Source organism: Melanotaenia boesemani, chromosome 21 (assembly GCF_017639745.1).
Source record: "Melanotaenia boesemani isolate fMelBoe1 chromosome 21, fMelBoe1.pri, whole genome shotgun sequence".
Taxonomy (NCBI): Eukaryota; Metazoa; Chordata; class Actinopteri; order Atheriniformes; family Melanotaeniidae; genus Melanotaenia; species Melanotaenia boesemani.
The window spans coordinates 13811505-13834874 of record NC_055702.1 but is presented as its reverse complement, the minus strand read 5'-3'; the positions used below and the strand labels follow the sequence as shown (position 1 = coordinate 13834874).

The 23370-nt window shown below is 37.3% G+C and overlaps 1 protein-coding gene across 1 annotated transcript in view; it reads right to left on the bottom strand.

Annotated features, from left to right (window-relative positions):
• Window positions 1-23370, bottom strand: part of atrnl1b (attractin-like 1b) — a 65206-nt gene that overhangs the window by 19859 nt on the left and 21977 nt on the right. Inside the window, exons 19-26 of the mRNA XM_041973683.1 lie at window positions 23148-23285; window positions 19741-19834; window positions 14698-14750; window positions 13219-13313; window positions 12961-13039; window positions 11307-11464; window positions 6599-6660; window positions 3296-3374 (exon numbers count right to left, since the gene is read on the bottom strand). Coding sequence (XP_041829617.1) covers window positions 3296-3374; window positions 6599-6660; window positions 11307-11464; window positions 12961-13039; window positions 13219-13313; window positions 14698-14750; window positions 19741-19834; window positions 23148-23285 — 758 coding nt within the window. The remainder of the gene's footprint in view (window positions 1-3295; window positions 3375-6598; window positions 6661-11306; window positions 11465-12960; window positions 13040-13218; window positions 13314-14697; window positions 14751-19740; window positions 19835-23147; window positions 23286-23370) is intronic.

Sequence of the window (23370 nt, the reverse complement as noted above, 5' to 3'; positions counted from 1 at the left end):
CTACTGAGCACCAAAACGCAAGGTCGGTTCAGTCAACAATTGAAGCCAAACACAAATACAGCAAAGTGTAGCCTTTGAGTTTAACTTGTAGATCATCCAGTCCTCACTTAAAACAACAAAGCAGGTTTAGTCCATCAGATCTGGACACTGCAGTTACTAAACATTAATTTAATTTAATTTCCTTTCTGAAGGAAATCAAGAGCATTTTTGAGTTTTTAGAATTCCAAATAAACACCACCTCTCTGGACAGCTGTGGGTGTAGATGGTGTGCATGTGCCTGCATGAGTGTGACAGAGATAAAGAGGAGGTGTATAAAGCATATCCGCATGTTTGCATGTGGTGCATTTTTGGGTTGTAGACTCGTGAAATGTCAGCATGCCCTCCCTTCTGTTTCCCCCTACAGGTAGCTTCAAAGAGGTCAGCCTGTGTCCTCCTCCGTGGCATTTACAGTTGTTGTCTTTCCCTCCCTTGGTCCCCACTAAGGATCCAAGTCTCGTCCCCTAGCCTCAACCTAAATTATTCAAATATAACAGCCTGTACTATGTCCTTTCAAGTCCAAACAAAGAAAAGAGAAAGCCATTTTGTTTTAATTAAATGCTGCAGCAAAGTAAACAATCAGCTTTGAGAGATTAGGTTAATACATGGAATTACACTTAGTGATATGTCTTGTCCTCTTCTGACAGACAATTTTCAGAATTACAGTGGAATTGCTTGATTACATACAAGCCCTCATGTTAAATATGCTTCCAATAAGAAATATAAATTGTGTAGAAAATGTGGCTTAACTAGACCGTTTTTTTTTTTCTTTAGATCTACCACAATCCAAAATTACAGATTTTACACCAGAAAGCCAATCAAAATCATTCAATCAGATGTCCATATGCCACTTGGCTGGATCAGAGTCTCATTATTGGCCCTGCCATCTTTAAAAGCCTCATTAAAACCTATTCATTCCATGCCCTAGTGTCAGACAGAGGCGTAAATGAAAGGACAAATCCTTTCTGTTCTTGATTCAAGTCTGGTAAGAGCAGGAGCGGTTTACAAACTCTTCAAATAATAGGGCAGATTGTTTGGTTGAAGAGCCAAACATTGTGTGAGAAAATATTTGCATAATTGCATTATTTATTTAGGCTTTATATTTTACAGGTTTTCATGTGAATAGTTAGTTCAAAACAAGCAAAATCATAGTCATGTATCAGTGTTGTTAGGTATTTAGAAAACAAAACACTTTTCTTTTCCTCCCAGAAAGGCCACTTTCCCCAGCTGAGGAACCAGTGACCTTCTTGCTGAGGCTGCAGTGCTTACCACCACACTACCGCGCAGCCATGTTAACATGACTGAAAGAAGACAGACCTGAGTCAGAATGACAGCTTTGCTCTCATTGAAGAGCAACATGAGCCACAGTGAACTAGCTTCACTTAAGAATCGCACCACATGGACCATTTAATACAAGGACAAGCCATAAAAACTGGCTGGATCTGGTTCTGTGAGAAAATGATCATGAGAACTGCTGCACGCGGAGAAGTTTAAGGACTAGTTGAACACCTGAAAGTACTCAAAACTGTACTGAACAACACCGTCTAGGTTACATATTTTAAGAAAACGGTTACCAACATGCAGCTTTTCCTTAAAATGTTTCTTTTGAAGTAGGGCGACGGAAAAATGCCACAGCAGAAAGCTCTGATGTTTCTCATTTTTATAAAGCAGAGTGCCTGAATGTACAGGTAAAGAATACATGACATCAATATTAATTTAAATTCCTTCGAATTTAGTTGTGCAAACCACGGTTTTTAATAGGGTTTAAAAGGATACTATGAAGCTGATTAAAATCTCTTATCCTTGGCTAGTCTAATCATCCCATTAAACCTGTAAGAGCTTCACCTGCACAGGCAAGAAAAGCTCAGTGCAAATCCCAACAGGATGTGAGCAGATTTTAATGTGTAGCAGGGGTTTAAATTGGGTAATAAGGAATATTAGGTTCCTTATTATGCACTGTAGTGTGTTTTAAAGAGAGAAAACAAGCAAATATCTGCCTCCTTTTCTCACAAAACTGAAATTAAGAATTACATCTGAAAAATAAACAAAAAACAGATCATATAAATGGCAAAAACAGACAGGAAACAGATTTCTAATTACATGAGCCCATCTGCTTGAATTAACTTTTATTGGCCTGATTTAAAGCCATTTTTGTTTATTTTCATACATCAATTTTAGAATTCAAAATTCTCGTTATGTGATTATAAATGTCATGCTTGAGGGGGAAATGAATTGTGAGAGCTTTATTAGTAGACTGCAGGTCATAAGGCAGGACCGAATTAATCAGCAACCAGGAGGATACACACTGAAAAGATGGAAATGATGGTTGCTCTTACAAAAATCAGAAACTATCAAATATCCAGGGAGGTGAATTTCCATACATTCCCTCTCTTCCACTATATCCTGCAGAGTATCTTTCTTACTTGCTTTTATAATTTCTGCTGCCAATCATCTCATCTTTTCCTCCCTATTTTCATCCCTACATTTCCCAGCCCTAACTTTCATTCCAATGCTGAATATTAATGACTAATATCCTTTCTCCCAGTTCATTCACATTTTCTCTATTTACTCCTTTTAAACTTCTTTCTAGTGGTCATATAAACTTAAATCCACACTTTAACTTAAATTATTATCTTTACCTTTAATCATATTAATATCTGACCACTGGTATCAGTATTGTTCTTCTCTATATTTATTATCCATGTAGTACTAAACTACAATGGCAGAAAGATTATAACATAAAAAGATTAGCCATTGCTCCTCAAAGCGCTCAGCAAGCTCTTGTTTGAGACTGCTGCTGTTGGGCCTTTAGCTTTGCTCTGCTATTAAAAAGCATGTTTTGTAATGTTGTGCAAATTTGGTGGTTAAAAAAAAAAAATAAAAAAAAAATAGGTCATACCCTTTGTAGTTCGTGTCAACTTTACATCAGTGTGAGGGTGAAGTTAAGTTATATTGTACACACATATCTAAACTGGCAAGTGAGGTCAGGTGAAGAAAAATCATTAAGAGTGTCTGAAATAGATGAGGGGAGATTTTTTCCATTTACATCATAGCAACCACAGAAACGAGAAATTTACATTTACATCTCTTTCAGTGCGACATAATAAACTTTACTTCACTCACTCTGTCCACACAGTCAGGAAAACCGGTTGAAAAGTACTAACAGATGTGAAGTTGTTTTTTCTACAGCCTAAAATTTATCTCCACATTGTAACAGTCAGCTGTGCTTTACGAGTCAACAGAAAGTTTGGAGGCTTACTTCTCTGCGTCGTGAAGCCCAGCAGGTCTGTTTGATCTTCCACACAACTGCTGCCACCAGGAGAAGCGACAGGAAGCAACTGTGAAGGAAAACAAGAAAACAATGTCAAGATGACTTTCTAATAACCTGACACTACATATTTCAAAATTGAGTCATTTTAGTTTTTCTTTTGCCATTTTTTTTTCTTTCTTTTTTTTTTCTTTTTTATTATTAGAGAAGCTGCTTCCCAGAACAAACATGTACTTTCATGTTTGTACTTTCAGGTTTTTTCTACCCCGTATCAAGTGCACACTCACTTTCAAGACAGAACTCCCCTTAAGTGGAACTTAAATGGAAGTAATGTAATTTAAGAAAAAATATGTGTTTGTTCTTTAATATGCAATGTGTATATTAAAGAAATATTATACCTTCATGAGGTAATAAGTTACCTAAAAATACATTTTTACAGATTAATCAAATAACTTAGAATTTAATTTATTTGTAACTTCAGTTATCTTTTAAACGGTGTCAATTTTGTCAGCAAAATCTTGAATAAGCATATTTTCTAATGTTGTTGAACTGCTGATACAGTAAGTAGCAGATGAGAGGGGTGACTCAAGACTTCAAAGTTTCTTTTAAACTTCAAAACACACAAAACAGGGAAAATTATTTGAGGAAGTAGCACATGAATGTCTCAGCCGATTACTTCGATTAATAACCCGACGGCACATCCATCAGTCAAGGGAGATTCAGCAACGTCCAACCACGAATGAGAGAAAATATGACTGATTGAAAGCTTCCACTTCATTATCCCTGAGACACATAACAACGTAGAGATGATCATGTGCTAAAGAGACATTCAGCAGATTTTAGGAAATAATCAAAGGGTGGATGCTTGTTTTAACTAACAAGCTGATTTTATTTATTTATTTTTTTAATGGTTCCGGTTTCTACTTGTTCCAAGTCTCTTGCAGTTAAGAATTAAATATACAGCAACCAACGACTTATAGTGACTTATTTAAGCCAACACTTTAATAATTATTTGTTTGCATATGACAAAGATTTCCTCAAGTATTTTTTTATATATAAAATATTATTTTCTTGTGTCTACAAATGTCTACAAACAAAGACAGTCCTATGAGAAATAAATCCTGCAACATCAGCAGTACGACATTGTCTTTAGGGACATGCTATATTTCTTTTAATGGCCAGGATAATAAGCATGATTCACAGGAGACACGCAATTTATGGGCCAATTTGTTTGATATGTAAGCTGCATGTGCTTACATATGCTGCATGCATTTGGCAAGATTTATTTAAAAATGGTGATAATTTCTACTGTAAACATAAACTCACATTTGCTTTAACTTCTATTTCCATATACAAGCAGTTATGCTTGTATGCAGCTAGAATTCATTGTATCCCAGAAAAATACATTTAACTCTTCACTAATACTAATTAAATTATTGCTGTGTTCTATGGGTATGTGCTCAAATTCTCCATTTTATTTATAGAGATTGTATCCTGCAATGTTTAACATAATAGAAAATTGACTGAAATGAAACTGAACTGGGCTCTGCTGCTTCAATTACATTGTACTTTCTGTAACCGCAGGGCTACAGTTACAGAAGAGAAAACAATCAATATCTATCTATTCCTGCAGTCTACAGGCTTTTTAAGTTGCTAAACAGATAGAAACACAACAAAAGGATCTTTTAACAATACAAAATGAGAAATTGGAGTGCATCTATTGTTTTCTAAAAGGATTTCTTTCAGGAGTTCAGTTTGGTTCAGCAAATCGACTGCACCTACAAATATCATGAGTGTATAAGCCAAGGTAAATATTGCATGCATGTATGTTTTAAAATATTGCTCATCCTCCTATTAGGAGACGAACAGCAGAGCCAAAATCATGATGTCATTTCTTCGCCCTCCATCTCATTCAAGGAGGTCCACAAACCCTCTGGGGTGATTTGACATTTTGTCATCAGGCTGATTGTGTTTCCTGCAAGTTCATCCCTCTTCAAATCTCCCCACTGACACTCACAACCTCACACACACACACAGACGCACACACAGAAACACAACTGCTTGTTAGCTCATCAAAGCCTTTCGGTTTTTCCTCAGTTTATGGGTCAGTGAGATCCCTATGCAGAAAAAAGCTAAACAGAATTAGTATTACCTGCTTAGCAATGTGGAAAAAAACAACTAAAAATCAAATGTAAACTAAGGAAAAATAATGCATGAAATTAGGCAGGTAGAAGAAAAAACCCATGTGGAAATCTGGGACTGATTTCCTTAAGAACATCAGAGCTACTATGGTCTTTTAGTGCATCTTCAAAGGTATTTACTTACCAAAAGAAGTCCAGATACTCAAACAAAAATTCCGAAGAGAAAATATCAAATTGTAGCTGAACTCTTTGAGACTGATGTCAGCAGCTGTGAGATACATAAATAAAAAAAAATAAATAAAAAAGAAGGGGGGTTGGGTTCTTGTCCCCTTTCCTTCAAAAGATTCTGGATTTTGGCTGCTAAACTGTAATATAATCAGCTGACGGCATGACATAACCGATTGTGTGACAGCTTGTCTAGAAACGTATTGTCAAAAGGCCGATGATGAGCAGGTGCCTGAAGGAAAACATGTCTTCTATTCCCTTTGTGACACCTACACAGTTTATGTTCGTACATAAGGAACTGTGGGCTGCACACCTTTGAGAAGAAAATGGACACTCAGACAAGAACTGCACTATCAGTGTTAGGGTGTGCTTTGTGCACGGGATCACAGATACTCAGGACATGTATGACTTCAGTAAGACAGCCATTTTTTCGGGGGTTTCTTTTGTAGCTTTTCCAAAAGACCAATATATAACATAAAGCATAAATTTTGCAATTATACACACATCCGTTTTACATACTCAGACTTTAATGTGCTTTTTAAACAGCACAATTCATTCATTTGAAGCATTTCAATGATGAAAGACTTCCACCGCAGCTCTCGGGATGAAAAATCATTAAGAGCCCTCATATCTTGATCGCCCACGCCTTCTCTTTAGATGGCACTTGCAGGAAAATATGCACCTATTTAAACTGCGAATGGCAGTTAATTTGCCACTTGAAATGGAAAATCACTGCCTTCAAGAGACAAAAACCATTTACATGAACTTGGTTAACAAACAGGCTCAAATAACTCAATAATCCCTTAGAGACAGGAGAGGAGGACAAAGAGGTGGTGGATAACGTTTCTTGACTGATAAAGACTTCAAAAAGTTGCAACAAAGTGCTGAGCATTTACATTTAGGCAGTATATGCATCTGACACACTTACCTGAAAAATGTTACAAAGAACTGGACAAGGTCCATGATGTTGCCGTGTTGGGAGAAGGCAATCTGTTCAGAGAGAAGAAGACTATTTAGATTAATCATTTTAAAATGCTGTGACAGTCATTTAAAAAAATCTGAATGTAAATTTGTCATATGATTCATCGTATTTGTCATGATAAAAAAAACATAGGTGTAAGTCATAATACATTATTTTCACAACAGCATAGGAAAAATACACAATATCTTTAATCTTTTAATTTCCACATCACTCAAGCAGCCCGGTGAGAATGTGAATTCTGACTGCGCTCTCCCAGTTTGATATGTGACATTGTAAGGGGGGTTAATATGAGATGGCATCGGCAGGTCAAGGCAGCATCAAGAATCAAGCGCAGCAGCTAAAAGGTCACTGACTCACTGGAGGCTTCGTCACTAAAACTGTCTGTGAAAAAATGTCTGTTTGAATGAAGTGGAAAAAGACAAGAGCGAGGTGTAAAATTATGGAAGAGACAACAGAATTCATTTGATCAACTGGATGGATGTGGTTTGAAGGCATGGGCTGACCCTCAGCAACCTCACTTAACTCAAGCTGATCTATAAAGAGGTCTGCACACATCTACTTACAGGTTTTCGTTAGTCTAGCTAAATTTTAATTTCAAATTCATAATGGATAGGTTTCACTTGAAGCTAGTAACTTATTAATGATTTTAAAAGGCAAGTAAAAGGTCAGCTGTTGTCACAAACTGTAAAACCACAAAAAGGAGCTTCTAGGGGCACTGGGTTACAACTGTTTATTGATAACATGACAGAAGCAGCCAGGAGTGGATGAACTTTTCACTCAACCAAATGTAGCAAAACTGAACAGACGGGACTTCACCGTACAGATGATCAATGACCCAAAAAAATACTGTGACAACTGTGGAAATTTATAAGGTGAAAAAGTGGAATATTCTGTACCGCTCCAATCAGGAGCAGATTTTACTTGCAGAAGACATAAAGACCTAAAAACAGACAACTTAAAACAGCTGCAGTAACTGCCTGTTGCAGACTCACAAACAAGCCAAAGAATAAACAATTAATATTTATCTACAGCTTTCTCAGTATCCACCTACCTGTACTCAAACATAACCACAGAGCTCAGATAATACTAAACAATTGTTATTTCAGGGAGAACCAACTTATATAGCTGATTTCTGTATTCATGCCTAAAAGGCAACCCGGCCAGTGAATAATGGGTCCGAAATATGTTTTATCTTCATTAAAGTAGAGATGACACACAGGCCTGGCAGCTAAATCACATATGATAGGCCACATCACAGTGACAAGTCATTATCTGCTATAGATGCTTTGAAGCCATTCTGCCCTGAAATCATTTAGACTCACAAATACAATGTCATCTACAGCTGTACTGAGCCTCTGATTGGCAACATTGAGGGATGGCTAATAGGGCACAAATTGAGCTTTTAGAGGTGGATTATTTGCGTCATATTTGTTGCCCTTAATGCTGAATTTAAAAACAGGATTAAAACTGATGATTTGTAATAGCCAAAAAGCAAAAATACAGCAGGTTGTGGGCTGCTGAGGCATCAGAGAAGCACTGGTTTACCATTTTGAGTATTAAAAGACAAATAAGAATAATCAGAAACCGCATTCTTTTTAAATATAAGAAACTGAGACGATATGTATGCAACTAAATATTTGATCGGTAAACAGGAGAGATGAATGAGCATGTTTAGGATGAGACTGTTCATTGTGCTGATGTCCTTCATTACCCTCCCAAACTTCTGCCACCTTTGACTTTGTGTTAGCCTTATTAACTGGAAAATGAGAGTCACTGATCTGAAATGAGATGCTCACTGACATGACTAACGTGACTCAAAAGCTCAGATGCTTTGCTGGCTTTTTAATAAATGGGACAATTCTATTTTGTGCTTACAAACCTGCCTTTCACATGATATGAGCTCAAGGCAATATATTTCAATTCATCCATCTCAGCCGATCAATAGCATCATTTGAGGGCGTTCTTCTATCACATGTGGACTGTCGCTGCACAGAGGAGTCTCTTGGATTGCAATTATACTGACAAATGATGATGTCACAGAAAGATCTCACTTTGTGAAAGCTCTATCGTAATTCACATTAAATGCTTATTTTATGTGCTTGAACCTTAAATGTGAAGGCTGATGAGCGCATTCTCAAAGTTGGCCTTATCTCATCCAGGTCACCACTCTCCACCGCGCATCATAAAAGGCGAGTAAGAGAAGAGAGACCTTATCCTGTTACAGAAGCTATTTGCTTTTACAGCACAGGGCTCAGTCCATAATAAGTAAGTGACTGTTGCTGGGAAATCTAATAGAAAACTATTACTGGACCACCCCTGCAGATGGACGAGCCCCAAAGATATTATTATCTCAAGATGGGCCACTCATCTACCATGTGGAATGGTGGGACACAAAATAAAAATCAATATTTCGGAGTATGTTAATTAGCAGAATGGGTACGAAACACTATTAGTGGGAATCACAGTTGTTATCTCACTGTATTATATTTCTTAGTAAAAGCTTACGCTTCTTGCTTAAATGAACGCCTTGAGCAAGAAGACAGTCAGTGCAGAGTCGAGATAATTTTGATGGCTAGTCATGATAAGTGACTAGCTTCACATGATAAGGTAACATCTCGGTATATTCAAGAAATTAGGTTTTTGTCTACAGTTGAGCTTCAGAATTTGTTAGAGAATATATTATTTTTCATTTGCTTACAGAGACAAATATTACACATCTATAAATGGCAAAAGTCTGTATCTGGTGTGACCTGCTTCCAGCAGTTTGGCAGAATATTGGTGCATTCCTCTATAAAACTATAATTGCACTGGGATATTGGTAGGTTTTACACTCGTAAACTGTTTGATTCAGATCCTTCTGCAACATTTGTGCTGGAATTAGCTCAGGACTTGGATTTGGCCATTGCAAAAATTTACTTCTGGTCTTCTGTAATGAAACAGTTTGTGTTGTAGTTCTTTCTGCATGACTCAATTTTTCCAAATAACCAGTTTATGAAAACATGATTTAAAAAATAAATTATTTGATATTTATCGCACAAAACTTAATTCCATTAATTCAACTTAAAAAGGTAAACATATTATATACACTCAATATTTGCAAAGTGAGATATTTCAATAATTTATTTGTTATAATTTTGATGATAATGGTTTAATCAAAATCTCTGAAAATTAGAATAATGTGAAAAGGTTCAATGTTGTAACCTCTAAGTGCTGCATTCTAATCAACTAATTAATCCAAAACACCAGCAAAAGACTATTGATCATTTAAATAGTCTCTCAGTCTATTTCAGTAGAATTCACAATCATGGGGAAGGTTGCTGGCCTGACAGTTGTGCAGAAAACCATCAGTGACACCCTCCACAAGGACGGAAAGCCTCAAAAGGTAATTGCTGAAGAAGTTGGATGCTCTCAAACTGCTGCATTAAAGCACATCAATAAAAAGTTGAGTGTAAAGGGAAAAGTGTGAAAGAAAAAGGTGGAACAACCAGCAGGGATGATTGTCAGGAAAAGAGCATTCAAAAATGTGGGGAGCTTCATAAGGAATGGACTGAGGCTGGAGTTGGTGCTTTGAGAGCCACCACACACAGATGGATCCTGGACATGGGCTTCAAATGTCACATTCTTCTTGTCAAGCTGCTCCTGAACAAAACACGTCAGATGCATCTTATCTGGGCTAAAGAAAAAATGAACTGGTCTGTTGAGCAGTGGTCCAAAGTGCTCCTTTTTGATGAGCAAATTATGCATCTTATGTGGAAATCCAGGTCCCAGAGTCTGGATGAAGAATGGAAAGGCAACAATCCAAGACACTTAAAAGTGCAGCGTGAAGTTTCCACAGTTGGTGGTGATGTGGGAGCCATGTCATCTGCCGGTGTTGGTCCACTGGGCTTTATTAGGTTCAGAGTCAACACAGCATCTACCAGGAGGTTTTAACACTTCATGCTTCCTTCAGCAGAAAAGCTTTTTGGAGATGCTGTCTTTATTTTCCAGCAGGATGTGGCACCTGTTCACACTGTCAGAAGAACCAGAACCTGGTTCAATGACCAAGGGATTAATGTTCTTGATTGGCCAGCGAACTCTCCTGACCTGAACTGCATAGAAAATATATGGGTCATTGCAGAGAGAAAGATTAGACACATGAGACCGAGCAATGCAGGAGAGTTGAAGGCCGCTATTGAAGCATCCTGGTCTTCCATTCTACCCCAGCAGGACCACAGGCTGATGACATCCATGCCACGCCACATATAGGCAGGAATTCATGCAACAGGGGCTCAGACCAAGTACTGAGTTCATATGCATGCCTATACTCTTCAGACGGTTAACATTTCTGTGTACAAATTCCTTTTTTTTTTTTATAGATTTCATGTAATATTCTAATTTCCTGAGATTTAGATTTTTGGGTTTTCATTAGCTGTAAGCCATAATCATCAAAATTATAACAAATAAATGCTTGAAACATCTCACTTTGCATGTAACAAGTCTATATAATATATCAGTTTCCCCTTTTAAGTTTAATTACTGAAATAAATTAAGTTTTGTGAAATATTCCTTTTTTTTGTTTCACTTTTATATCATTTTGAATTCAAGGGCACATAAATGATGATAAGTTCACTGTGTAACCAACTTTATACAAGTCAATAAAGAGCACAATCCTTACCTGGATCTTGATGGGCCATGAGAAGTTGCTGACGTACACATAGAAAGTAATGTTAGGGTTGCTTCTAAAGCCAAACTTCTCGCATGAGAAACTGTCCCTGTATTCCTTGATGTTTGTTTTGGAGACAATGGGCACCTCTTCTCCAGAGATGGTTCCAGCTGTTGGGATGAAGAGTTCATTTTCAGCATAATGCAATTTTGAGCTCAGACAGCGTATCCATAGAGATGGAGCTGCTTTGGCTGCAACATACTATTATAAATGCATTAATGGATGTTTTTTTTTTTTTTTTACATCCATTTTGAACAACAGGAAAGCACTCAAGTGCAATTATTATTATTATTATTATTATTATTATTTCTTATCACCGTTTAACTTTTTTTTCAATGGACCTAAAACAAAGTGAAGCTTTATTGTGTAATTACAAATGAACAAATAATATTTTACTGTTAAACTGGCATGGACATGGGAGATAAACACAGCTAGAAAGGGGGACTGAAATGCTGATGACTGCAGGTTTTCATATGTTAGAATACTTTCATCTCTTTAATTCAGGTCCCCACCATCAAATGCATGTTCGTATTTAATGTCCATGGGGCAGATTCACACTGCAGGAGAAAAATGCCAGCCTGCTCAGATTAACTAGCACTAATCATAAACACCTGCTTGCATCTGTTAATGTTCTGTATCATGTGATTATTATTTCTAGGTGACAACATTAATGGACACAATCCTCAATACCTATTGTGAAACCATAAGCTTTTTTTTTATGGCTGAAACTGTTTAGAAAAGAAGTCAATTTTCTCTCCATCTTAATATTTCAAGTCATTTCTCATTTTTTCTTGTGTCAGTGGCTCCTCATCATTGACATTCCAACCCACAACTCTAAAACAAAAGCAGTGAAAATGACAGCTTGAGTGAGGCTACGTGAGGACGTTTATCTTAATTGAAATCACCCCTCCCCTCCTTCCCCACCTAAAGGCGCTTCATGCTCTTGTCGATTATGAAGAGGCTCCCGTTCCTTCTGAGACACAGTATCTATACAGGGTAAAGGGGGGCCCTGGCTTCAAATATTAATAACGGTTTTTGGAAAAGGTTAAAGCAGTGGAGGGGGCTGCATGAGGTTAACGTGTTTTAGTTGCTACAAAATGTCAGTGTTGTGGGACAGGAGAAATTGTCATATGACTTGAGAGGACGGAGGGCAGCAGATAAACAGTGCCAACTGCAGTGTCCTTGGGTGTCTTTCCTCAGGAGACCCATAATATCCACTCAACAGTGACACAGTACACTAACAAGGATGTGGTATTGTTCATGATGTGTCTCTTATACTGACTGATCAAATGAACACTTGAATTAAAACTAAAGCAAAAAGGGAGCTGAAGCAAATCTACATCAATACTCAATTTCTAAAGCTTTGTCTGAAATGACAGGTATTGATTGTGAAATATTTAAAAAAAAAATAATGACAATGCTTCAACAAAGGTTTGAGGTTTTGCATACTTAAATATGGACTATGAATTCAGTTTACACAAATATAACTGAAATCAATGTTCAAACAACTTAAGCAGAAGTTCACAGTTTGCTCGATGTTATTCAATGTCACCATCCTCAAACAAGAACAAGATTTCTCTAAATTTAAACATTAAAATTTAAGTACCTGTGGATCCCACCGACCATGTGATGTTGAGGTTGAAGTTGTTGGATGCATTGATGGACATATCTAAGTTTTTATTTTCCTTTAAACAAAGAACACAAATGCAAAATCAATGTAAGATAAAAAAAAAAAAAAACTCAGACATTATCAAAGCATTATGATTATTAAATAATCAGAATGTCAATAGATTTTTTAAATAAAGTTAATAATTACCTCTACAAATCAAATTGATTAATGTAAGTTTTCTTTACAAGAGGTTACCTGCTCAGGTGAGGCCAAGAAGTTAATGGCGGTGTAGTGGTTATCATCTTCTTGGATGAGGTTGAAAGTGAACTGGTAGTCGATCAGGAGATTATCTGTTAGGACAGCAAAGTAAAGACTCAGATCTATTCTGTTGTTCTGTACATAGCCTGGTTTGGTATTTTTATTCTGCATGTGCAAACAGACTGATGCACATGATCCTATATTCCAGGGGTGTCCAACGTTGGTCCTCAGTGGCCGCAGGTTTTAGATGTTTCCCGTTCCAACACACCTGATTCGACTCAAATGGCTCTCCAGCTTGTTGTCAAGTTCTGCCCATGCATGTTGACCCATTAATCTGATTCAGGGGTGGTCCCAGCAGTAAACGTTCAAGACGTGCAGGACAGCAGCCCTTGAGGACTGACTTTGGACACCCCTGCTATAGGTAATAGCTTCTGAAACGGCTGTAAAGAAGCTTGTCAGGTCACGGCTTCCTGAACAATATTCACTATCTGAACATTTTGTATGTATTTTGTATGGCAAATGCTAACTGTACAGAAGAAGAATGGAGTTTGTATCTTTTGGCTCAAGTTTTAAACTTAAGGACAGACACTGCTCAGTGGTATTAACTGCACACACTGACATCTAGGCTGACAATAGCAGGCTAAAATTACCATAACACACATTATAAGGGAGCTGGATAATTTTACCATCAGAGCATCATGTTAATCTATGCTCAGTGGCCTTTTAGACAGTGGGAAGTGTCACATTTACAAAGCTGCCTTAACAAAGCTCAAGAACTTCCAGTGGAGTCCAGAGGTTAAATCCAGCTTCAGGCTTCTAGTTTCCTGTCCTTCCTTCATTGAGCCTGTTGTCAGGCTATGGCATTTCAAAAGGGACAAAACCTTGGCAAAGGCTCTGTTGTCAGTAGCAGAGTGCTGAAAGGCAGATAACAAATCACTAAGTGCTGCAGCACCGTGAAGGACACCACATCATGCAAATAAACGCACAAAAACGTAGACACCAGTCTGTACAGTGTGCACAGCAGACTTGTGCAGCAACTCAGCAGTGGGTGTCAGCTTTATGTAAGCGTTTTGCATCTCGCACCTTGGTAGATTTTCCCTTTACTTTTAAGTCACGCTATCATTTAGTCAACTTTCTAAATGGATTAATTAGTAGACGCGTGATTGAGTGAGTAGACAAGTGGAGGATTTTTACTCCTCCGTCTCTTTGATTAGCTCAATCACTCACTCCCTATGATGCACTTGACATTTTCACGACAAGTCATTCTGTCAACGAGCAAGCGCCGCTGGTGCCAAAGCGCTAAGATGCTCCATCTGCCCTGAGAGGAAGAGCGCAAGTGGAGAGGTGGAAGATGAAAGAAAAGCAGATAGCAAATAGCCAATAATAATCAAGGCGGCGTTTGTGTGTACGTGCGCGTGTGTGAGCACATATAAGCTGTGGCTTCAGAAAGCAGGTGTCCAGTGGAGAATTACTCACAGTAACAGGTTCCTCTGAGTGGATTCCCAAGGTAACGGTTTTCTGAGTCACATCTGCAGTGAAATAAACAGAGAGGGAAGAACAAGTTGAAGATGATCACTAACAAATCGAGAGCAAAGATGCCTCCTATCAGGTGCTGTGTATGCCAAGTGCCAGCGCATTAGCTCCTGCTGCTGGTGTCTCATCAAGACTCTTACTTCTGATAAAGAGGACGTAATCTGATAAGTTTGCAAAAGTTGGTTAGATTTTCTGAAACTTTTATTAAGGCAAAACAGTGACAAGAAACAGACTTTTTACATGCACCTGGTTACAAAGACCATAATATGGCATCTAGAATTAATGTGCCAAATTTGAACCTTTTAAATCCTTAGAGCAAAAAATACAATTTGTTTACTGAAGAAGCCTTTCGGATGAGAAGTGAAATGTCCTCAAGAACCAAAAGAAGAGTTGTCTTTATTTAAACTCAATAATTCAATAATAACTTAATAATAAACTCATACAATTACCATGCACTGGATAGTCAAAAATCTTCACCAACACAACCTATACTACTCACAAAAAGTTAGATATTCAATTTTTAGGTGGAATTTACGTAAAATGTAAAAAGTTCATGCTACACTGATAATTTATCATGAATGCTGTGAATTAAATAGAATCATGCTATGTTAACTTTATTAATCTCAAATAATGTGCTGAAACAAAACAACCAATAGTGGTGGGTATACTACAACATAAAAATGCTCAATAACTTCTAATGTAGGTGTCAGATGATTTCAAAACATGAACAGTGTGATAAAGACTGTTTAAATATAAGCTGTCACTGAACCTTCTTTTATTTTGTTTTTGTTTTTATAGGTTAATCATCTTGTGAGAGAACAGCATAATGTGCAATAAATACTTAAACACTGAAAAGTTGGATGTGTGCATTCAAAAGTTCAGAGAAGGTCAAATTAAGTTTACCTTGTAAAGGTTATAGAGGATTTTAGGTACATTCAGAGCTATGAGTGAATACATTCACAGGGTTTACAGCAAATAATCTTAAAGCAGTATGAATGCTTTTTTTTGAACAGTCGACCAAGCATCTAAATTGGTTCTTGCAGAATTTCTTAGAAGTGACCTACAGGTCATCGTTTCCTCAGTTTGCAAGTACAAGAATCAGAGTGAACCGTAACAGAGCACAAGTAGGCGATGCTTAAAATGAGCAACACTCTTTACTTAATATCTACAGAGTGCCATCAACTGCTCTGAATGTGTGTGTTTTATCAGACTTATAGATTTCCAAACCCTGTAATGAGGCAGAGCATGAAATTTCACTGCACTGTCCTATATCCTGTTTCTTCACATTGTCTCTCAGTCTTTTATGCTTTAAACTGTCAACATTGTTAAACTTTGTTTTGTTTATCTCTTTTATGGGTCCAAATGTTAAAAAAAAAATGCTTTTCTTTGTAAATACATGTTTGCTGTGTCTCTTGCCTGTGCAGTCCCTGACAGTGAGTAATATCATCTATGCCCTAAAAATGGGATATTTACAGTTACACTGGTTGTGTTTAAAAGTTGTTTTCTGTTACAGGCAACTAACCTAACTTGAATACCAGTGGTGGTGAAAACAAGAGGGACAGTGTAAGAGGGAGGGATGAAGACTGAAAGACAAGCATGCCACCAAGGAGGAGGAGGTGGTTGTTAGTGATGTTGCATCGTATGGGGTGGATGACTCTGACTCTAAAAATAATTCAGCAATGGTTGCTTTGCAACATTCTGAATTCACAAGACACGCTGTGTCCTTTTCGAAGGGACTATGGGAAGAAAAAGTCAGCCAGATGAGGGTGGAAGTATCGCATATGACGTGTTTCGGGACATGAAATATCATTGGAGCCAAAACCGTTAAAATGTGGCTTAGTGTAGTGAGAAAAAAAAAGGGAAAAATAAAACAAGCCATGACTCATGGCTGCGTTCTCCTAACTAACAACACCGTCGTCACCAGCAGCTGTTTTCACTAAGACACTTAGGGGAACATACAAACTGGTAGCATGCAGTTAAAGTACTAACCGAACTAATAAAGAGGGATATTAAGCTGATATGCAACCAGAAAATCCTGATGATTAAGAATCAGTGCCCTGAATGGTCTAACGGGGGCAGGGGGCTGGGGAGAAGCCAGCTCTTGTTCTGTTTTAATGTTAAACAAGCAGCGATGGGGTAGAGTGCTCTTTTACAATGGTACAAAGGACAGAGGACAAATGCCACCATGAGCTTTAAAAATGATACCGTGTATGGTTCTAAAGTATTTCAACACTCTGGCATTTGAAGAGCGCAAAAGTAGTGCAGCTCCTTTGCATTGTATCTTAATTTAATCTACACGTATGTGCATTCATGCACACATCTAAACTTCATGTGATCCCCTTTTGTTTGAACCTGTGCCTGATGTGCTGTGAGCCTAGATGATATCGGGCAGGGTGTAGCTGGATCGCAAACTCGCTCCACTACCCTGTTACCGCCTGCATAAGAAGCTTCCTGATTAATGAAGGCATTCAAATAAGCACTAGAGAAGAAATCCTCCCCTCACTCCTTGTTTGACTGATCACTGCAACACATCAGGGACATCTTTTTTTTCCAGCTACTTCTCTCAAAATAATTAATATTCAGCATCAATGCATACTTTACTTCATTAGTGCCACTATTTCTTGGAGGACTTAATGGCATTGGTGGCAGCAATGTAAGTGCATGTAAAAGTCTGCAAGAGCACTCTTTCTGTATACCAAAGTGGCGAGAAAACACTGCACAACATGGGAAACAGATATCACTTCACAAAATAAGGTAAAGCAAACACCACAACTTTAATGCTAGCACTTCAGTATATATTTGATCCCAGTAGGATTTCATAAAAATACAAAAAAAGAAGCATTTTTATTTTAGGATTAAGGATTATACACCTGAAACACTGATGCGATTACAGACTATGAATGATGCATTAATACCTCACTCTGTTTCTGCGAGATAAACTTTTTTTTTTTTTTTTTTTTTTTACACCTGGTGTTCCAGAGCTGATCAACGCTGCTCTGCACTGCATTTTTTCAGGGAGCACAAATCAATGTGACATTTTAGAATATATTTACTTGCACAGCTGATAGAAAGCATTGAGGACTTGCAGAGGTCTCACTCTCTCCGTTCCTTATTATTTTATTCTTTCCTTGTAATACCTTCTCCCTGTTTTATTACACCTTTTCCATTTTATCTCCTTCACATTCATGTGTTCTTTGCCTTATATTGCTAGTGACTATGACCAAGTTTCATCATTTCAAGTTATAGTTTCTATCTAAGTAGTTTTACATTCTTTAAATGTGCAAAAACAACAACAAAAATCTTCTGTGTGAAGCGTTCTAGGGTTCCCATCTCCTGCATTAAAAAAAAAAAAGCCAAGCCCACTCAGATTGGTCGACATTGACGGTGTGCAAAGCAGCTTATTTTTTTTTTTTTCCATCCTTGTTTTTGAGGCATCTCTGAGACATGATGCAAAAAATGTTGAACGGGGGATTTTCAAGTCTGCAGATATTTTTGCATGTGCAACAAGCTTTATAGCAATGAGGTAACAAGAGAAACTGGAACAAAAACATATAGTTGACTCTTGACAATGACTATGCATGATCATGTTGCTGACAGAAGTTATATTATGATATTCACAGAGACTCAACTATAGCAATATAATGCAAAAAAATGTATATTTCATTAAATACAGAGGAAATGTGTTTAGATGAAATGTATAACTCAACAGGCTGATATTGAAGGTAAAGTACTAAAAAAGAGAATATGTTATTATTCTATTTTAAGCCAACGGTGTTGAATGGTTCTATAGGAAAAGAGATAACAGTGAAAAATCATTGCACTGTGTGTGGGTGTGCAGCAGTGTGTGTTCATGTTTGCCAGTGACCCCTCCATAACTCTTCCCGCATTATGGGTATTAAAAACAGTGTCCACTCTGCTTATATCTGAGAAATGACACAGCTAGGAGAAAATGGTCCTCCCACACCGCTGGATTTTACCATGTCAGCAGAAAATTTATGCAGGACGTTTATGGTTATCCAGGAGTTTATGGCCAATAATACCAACTGAACCTTCTCTTGAGTTTACCCTACCAAATCATCAGTTTCTGTAAACAAAGCTCCACGTGGAAAGAAACTGGGCTGCTCAGAAAAAAAAGAAAAAAAAAGTGCTCATGACCGTTTCGTAGAGTTGAGTTTTCTGACTTATTGATGACATTATTCCAATGGCAACTTAATAAAACTTTCATTGCATAACAAAAAAATTAAACACTTAAAAGAGGATAACTGTGACGTCAATCTTCAGTTCAATTATACCAAAGACAATCAAGAAATTAATATGATTCCCCTCCAACTTTCCACCCTTCTCATCTCTAAAAGATTCATGTCTCCTGGGTGAGTTTCATGTTCAGAGTTCTAACATCGGCTCTAGTAATAGTCATTTTTGTCTGAGTGTGTGTGTGTGTAATGCAATGAAAACACTTAACAGCTTCTTGTATATCCCTATTAGAAGATAAAATTGCCTCAAACTTTACATTAGTAAGCATCCCAACTGATGACTGACCTGCTGACAAGCTGCCCAGAAACCCACTTGTTACTGAAATCATGTTAAATCACCAACTTCTGCAGACACATTGTCCAGTCATCTCTGTTTTATTTGTTGTTTGTTTGCTTTTAACCTGAGTCTTTACAGCAAATAGAGAGTATCATACTGAAATGATATATTTCGGTCAAGAGCAAGATGCGGGAGTCAACAGATAAAATTGCTGGACTGAAAAGAGGCACCATCAATGCCGTAAGGTCAACAGGTCAGCTTCAGAAAAATGTCATCCTCTTCACTGATGCCAGTACAAAGATAATGCATTAAAAGTTCTTGTTGTGTCACAAAAATAATATTTAAGGTCTGGATTTACATTAGCTGCTCCTTTTAGAAATAATTATAAGATTTCGGTGTCTGTTTCTTTTTTTTTTTTAAGGATTGTGTGTGTGACAGTGTTGCAAATATACTCACAGCTGGCACTGGTCTCCTTTGATCCCCTTGGTGGTGCAGAAGCACTTGCCAGTTAACACCTGGCACACACTTGCATGACCATTGCACTTACAAGCTGGAACACACAACAAACACAGATGGAAAGAAGATTGGGGAGGGCGAGGTTAGCAAAAAATAAATAAATATAAAATAAAGCCAGAGAAAGAGAGAGAGAGAGAGAGAGAGAGAATACAGGTAAGAAAACATTATTGATTAAAATGACACATGGTCCCAACATACTGATACATGACCAGTTAGTCATTACAAACTCAGTTTAAACATTTGAGTAGAAGACAACCTGGGGGCACAATAATTCCTACAATTCCCAGAATCTGTGCCCCAACAATTGCTCACTCACTCATAAGCACTTGGTTGGCAGCTTCCCACTGTTCGCAGTGTTTGTACGAAGCCAGGGGCACAAAGATCCCTTCTGCTGCGCTGAGCACATTCGGAGGAAATTGATATTGATCTAAGCGAGATGGTAAACAACTGCATTTCCCAAAAGATTGGCTGAACTTCAAAGATCTAATACAAGAGGGAGAAACACACCCCCTCCCCACATAACTCCAGACAGGATGCTACAATACCTGCCAGGTATGTGTGTGTGGATTGCTGTAAGTGCAGCAATGGATGTGGTAAATCTCAATGAACTGACCCCTCCAAGTGCTTCCACTGTGGCAAGCTTTCAAGTTTGCATTTAGATGACAAATGTAAACTTGAAAAATAATGTACAAACTAAATTTAGGTTTAGAGTTTTAAAATACTGAGAAGGTGCATTATGGGACTTTCTGACCCCGCCCTCCATCCCATATTCCATCATGATGCATATGAATATTTTAGGTGACTATCATGCATTTAACAGAGTTTCTTCTCCAGCACCACTTTTTAGCAATAACTGGTGATTTCATTTCACTTTGTGCCCCCTGAACATAAACGTTAAATACGCAATGGATTTCCCCACTTTAAATGAAATAAAATAGAAGCACTCATATGTTGTAATGACACATAATGGCTCTGAAAGAAGAATATTCACAGACACTCATCTGTTTAGTTTCACATTACAGGTTCTAACTGCATGTTAACAATCCTCCTCTGAGGAAAAAAGAGCTTCCATGTCTGCATGTGTTTTGAATCTGTGCAACTCCTGTGCTTGGGAGTTAAAAAATAAGACTAAATTCAAATTTTCAGGAATGCAATTCATGTCTCATAAGGTAGGGTTGTAAAGTAAATTTTCTCCCGAAGAAAAAACCTGTGTCACCAGTCAAACAGCCATCAGATACTAATGTTATCATTTTATATATGATCTAATGCCCACTCTGGTGCTGTGCTTGCAACCATTCAGCACATTAAAGTCAGAAGACATTGCACACTTCTTTAAAAACAGAAATTCTGTGGAAATTATGGGTTGCAGTGGTTTGAGAAAATGTATTCAGCGCAGAGCAGAAGAGTGTAAAAATAGATCTATGTCATGTTATTTCTAGGGCTGTCAAAAATAATGTGTTAACATATATATATATATATATATATATATATATATATATATATATACACGTATACATATACATATATATATGTATATATATATATATATACACACACACACACACATATATATATATACATATATATATATATATATATATATATATATATATACACACACACACACACACACTGCATTTACATTTTTAACACATTTTTTAGCGCGGCATGACAATTCCCATACATCCGTCATTTCTCTATTATGACAGCAGGACATGAAAAGTCGAGCCGGCTGGCTCTACTGATGGATTTGAGAATAAACTCAATATTAACGGAGCAACCCATGGACATCACCCCCATGCAGAATGAGGGTTTTTAAACACTCACTCTTTTCCAGGTGAGAGGGTTCCACACCCACACTTTTCCCATATGTATGTGTTTGTTTGTTGTTGTGTTGTTTTTTTGTTTTTGTTTTTTTTTACTTATCCTGCGTTTTGCACACATGTGTGTCTGCTCTAGTGGCTCTCTGATAATCTGTTTGTGCAGCAGCTGCTTCCTCTCATGTTGCGCCGTGAATCATGACGGCTGTCTGTGATCAGCCAATCGACTTTTCTCTCTTGTTGCGTTTGTTTATCGCTCAGCTGAGAACGAAGAAACTATCAGTGCTGTAGGACTTTTATTTCTGCTGCACAAACACTTACACTTCAATGATAAAAGGAAAAACGTGTTTTTATCCAGGTCATCAGTTTTATCAGAGTTTATTCATCAATGTTGGCTTTTTAACTTCATTCATCACATCTGGTGGTTCTCTGACAGACATTTTCACCATGGAGACGGTTGGTTAGATGATGATATATTAATTCTGCATTATGATCTAGCACATAGTATAGATGATTTAGAACAAGATATAGAAGTACATGCTGCATTTACTGACCCTTGGACATCTGACGTTTACCCACGGGAAGGTCAGTTAACACTAAACATTTGTAGCACTGGCTTGTTCCGTTGATACTATCCAGTAAAAACTGGCAAATATTTTGCATAGTTGTGAATTGGGATTAATCATGATTAATTTGTAAGCTGAGATTAATCTGATTAAAACTTTCAGTTATTTGACAGTCCTAGTTATTTCCAATTCAAACTACAATAAAACAGTTCTATGTTAAAACACAAAAGAGATAATTTGTTAAAGAATGAATGTATTCAGTTGCATCTGGTAAAATTTGTATATTGCTGTTTTGAAAGAAAAATAAAAGGAAGCTTTCTCTCTAGCTCTGTAGGTTTGATTCGGTGTATACACTTTCATACAAAATAAAGAGAAGAGATGAATATACATTTATTTTTTCCCATAAAGGCTTGAGATAAAGGGTAAAAAATGTTGATAGCATAATAATACTTCAGCTTTACTTGCAGTTCCACTTCTATATCCCATGTTGTATTTTTGACACTCCAGCATCAAGAGACAAGCCTAAAATGCCACTGGCCTTCCTTTCAACCAACAAAATCACTTAATCAAACACCCAAATCAGACACAATGGACAATATATCAAATGTATTGCTGAAATCAATAACCTACAGTTCCCTCTATTGGTTATGATGCTGAATGACAATGTATTTAACATGAGTAGATTATGTTTATCTAAAGGCTTAATCACTGTTTTCACAAAAAAAAAAAAAAAAAAGTTATTAAAAAATAATATGAAAATATTTCTGTTTTATATCATTTAAACATTAATAACAGTGATGCACCAAAAGCAGATGTTTACACATGTGTATGCAGATAATGGAGAAAAAGTTAAGGAGTTTAAACTACATCAGTTCACTGCTGCACCACATCAATAACAAGCAGATTCATTATTTCTTATGTGGTGCAGAATAACTAATGTATAAAGCAATGCGGCACTCACCCTGGCATTTGCCACCATTGGTTGGGTCTCCATGGTAACCAGGCATGCAGGTCTCGCAGTGAGGGCCAGTGGTAAGGTTATGGCACTGCTCGCACACACTGCCGTTCACACAAGTGCTGTGGCCATTGCACTGGCACGCTGAAAAGGAAACACAGGGGTTATATGTTAGCGCAAATGCAAAATCAGAGTCTTGTTTACAGCTTTAATTTTCCTGGAGCTGCCT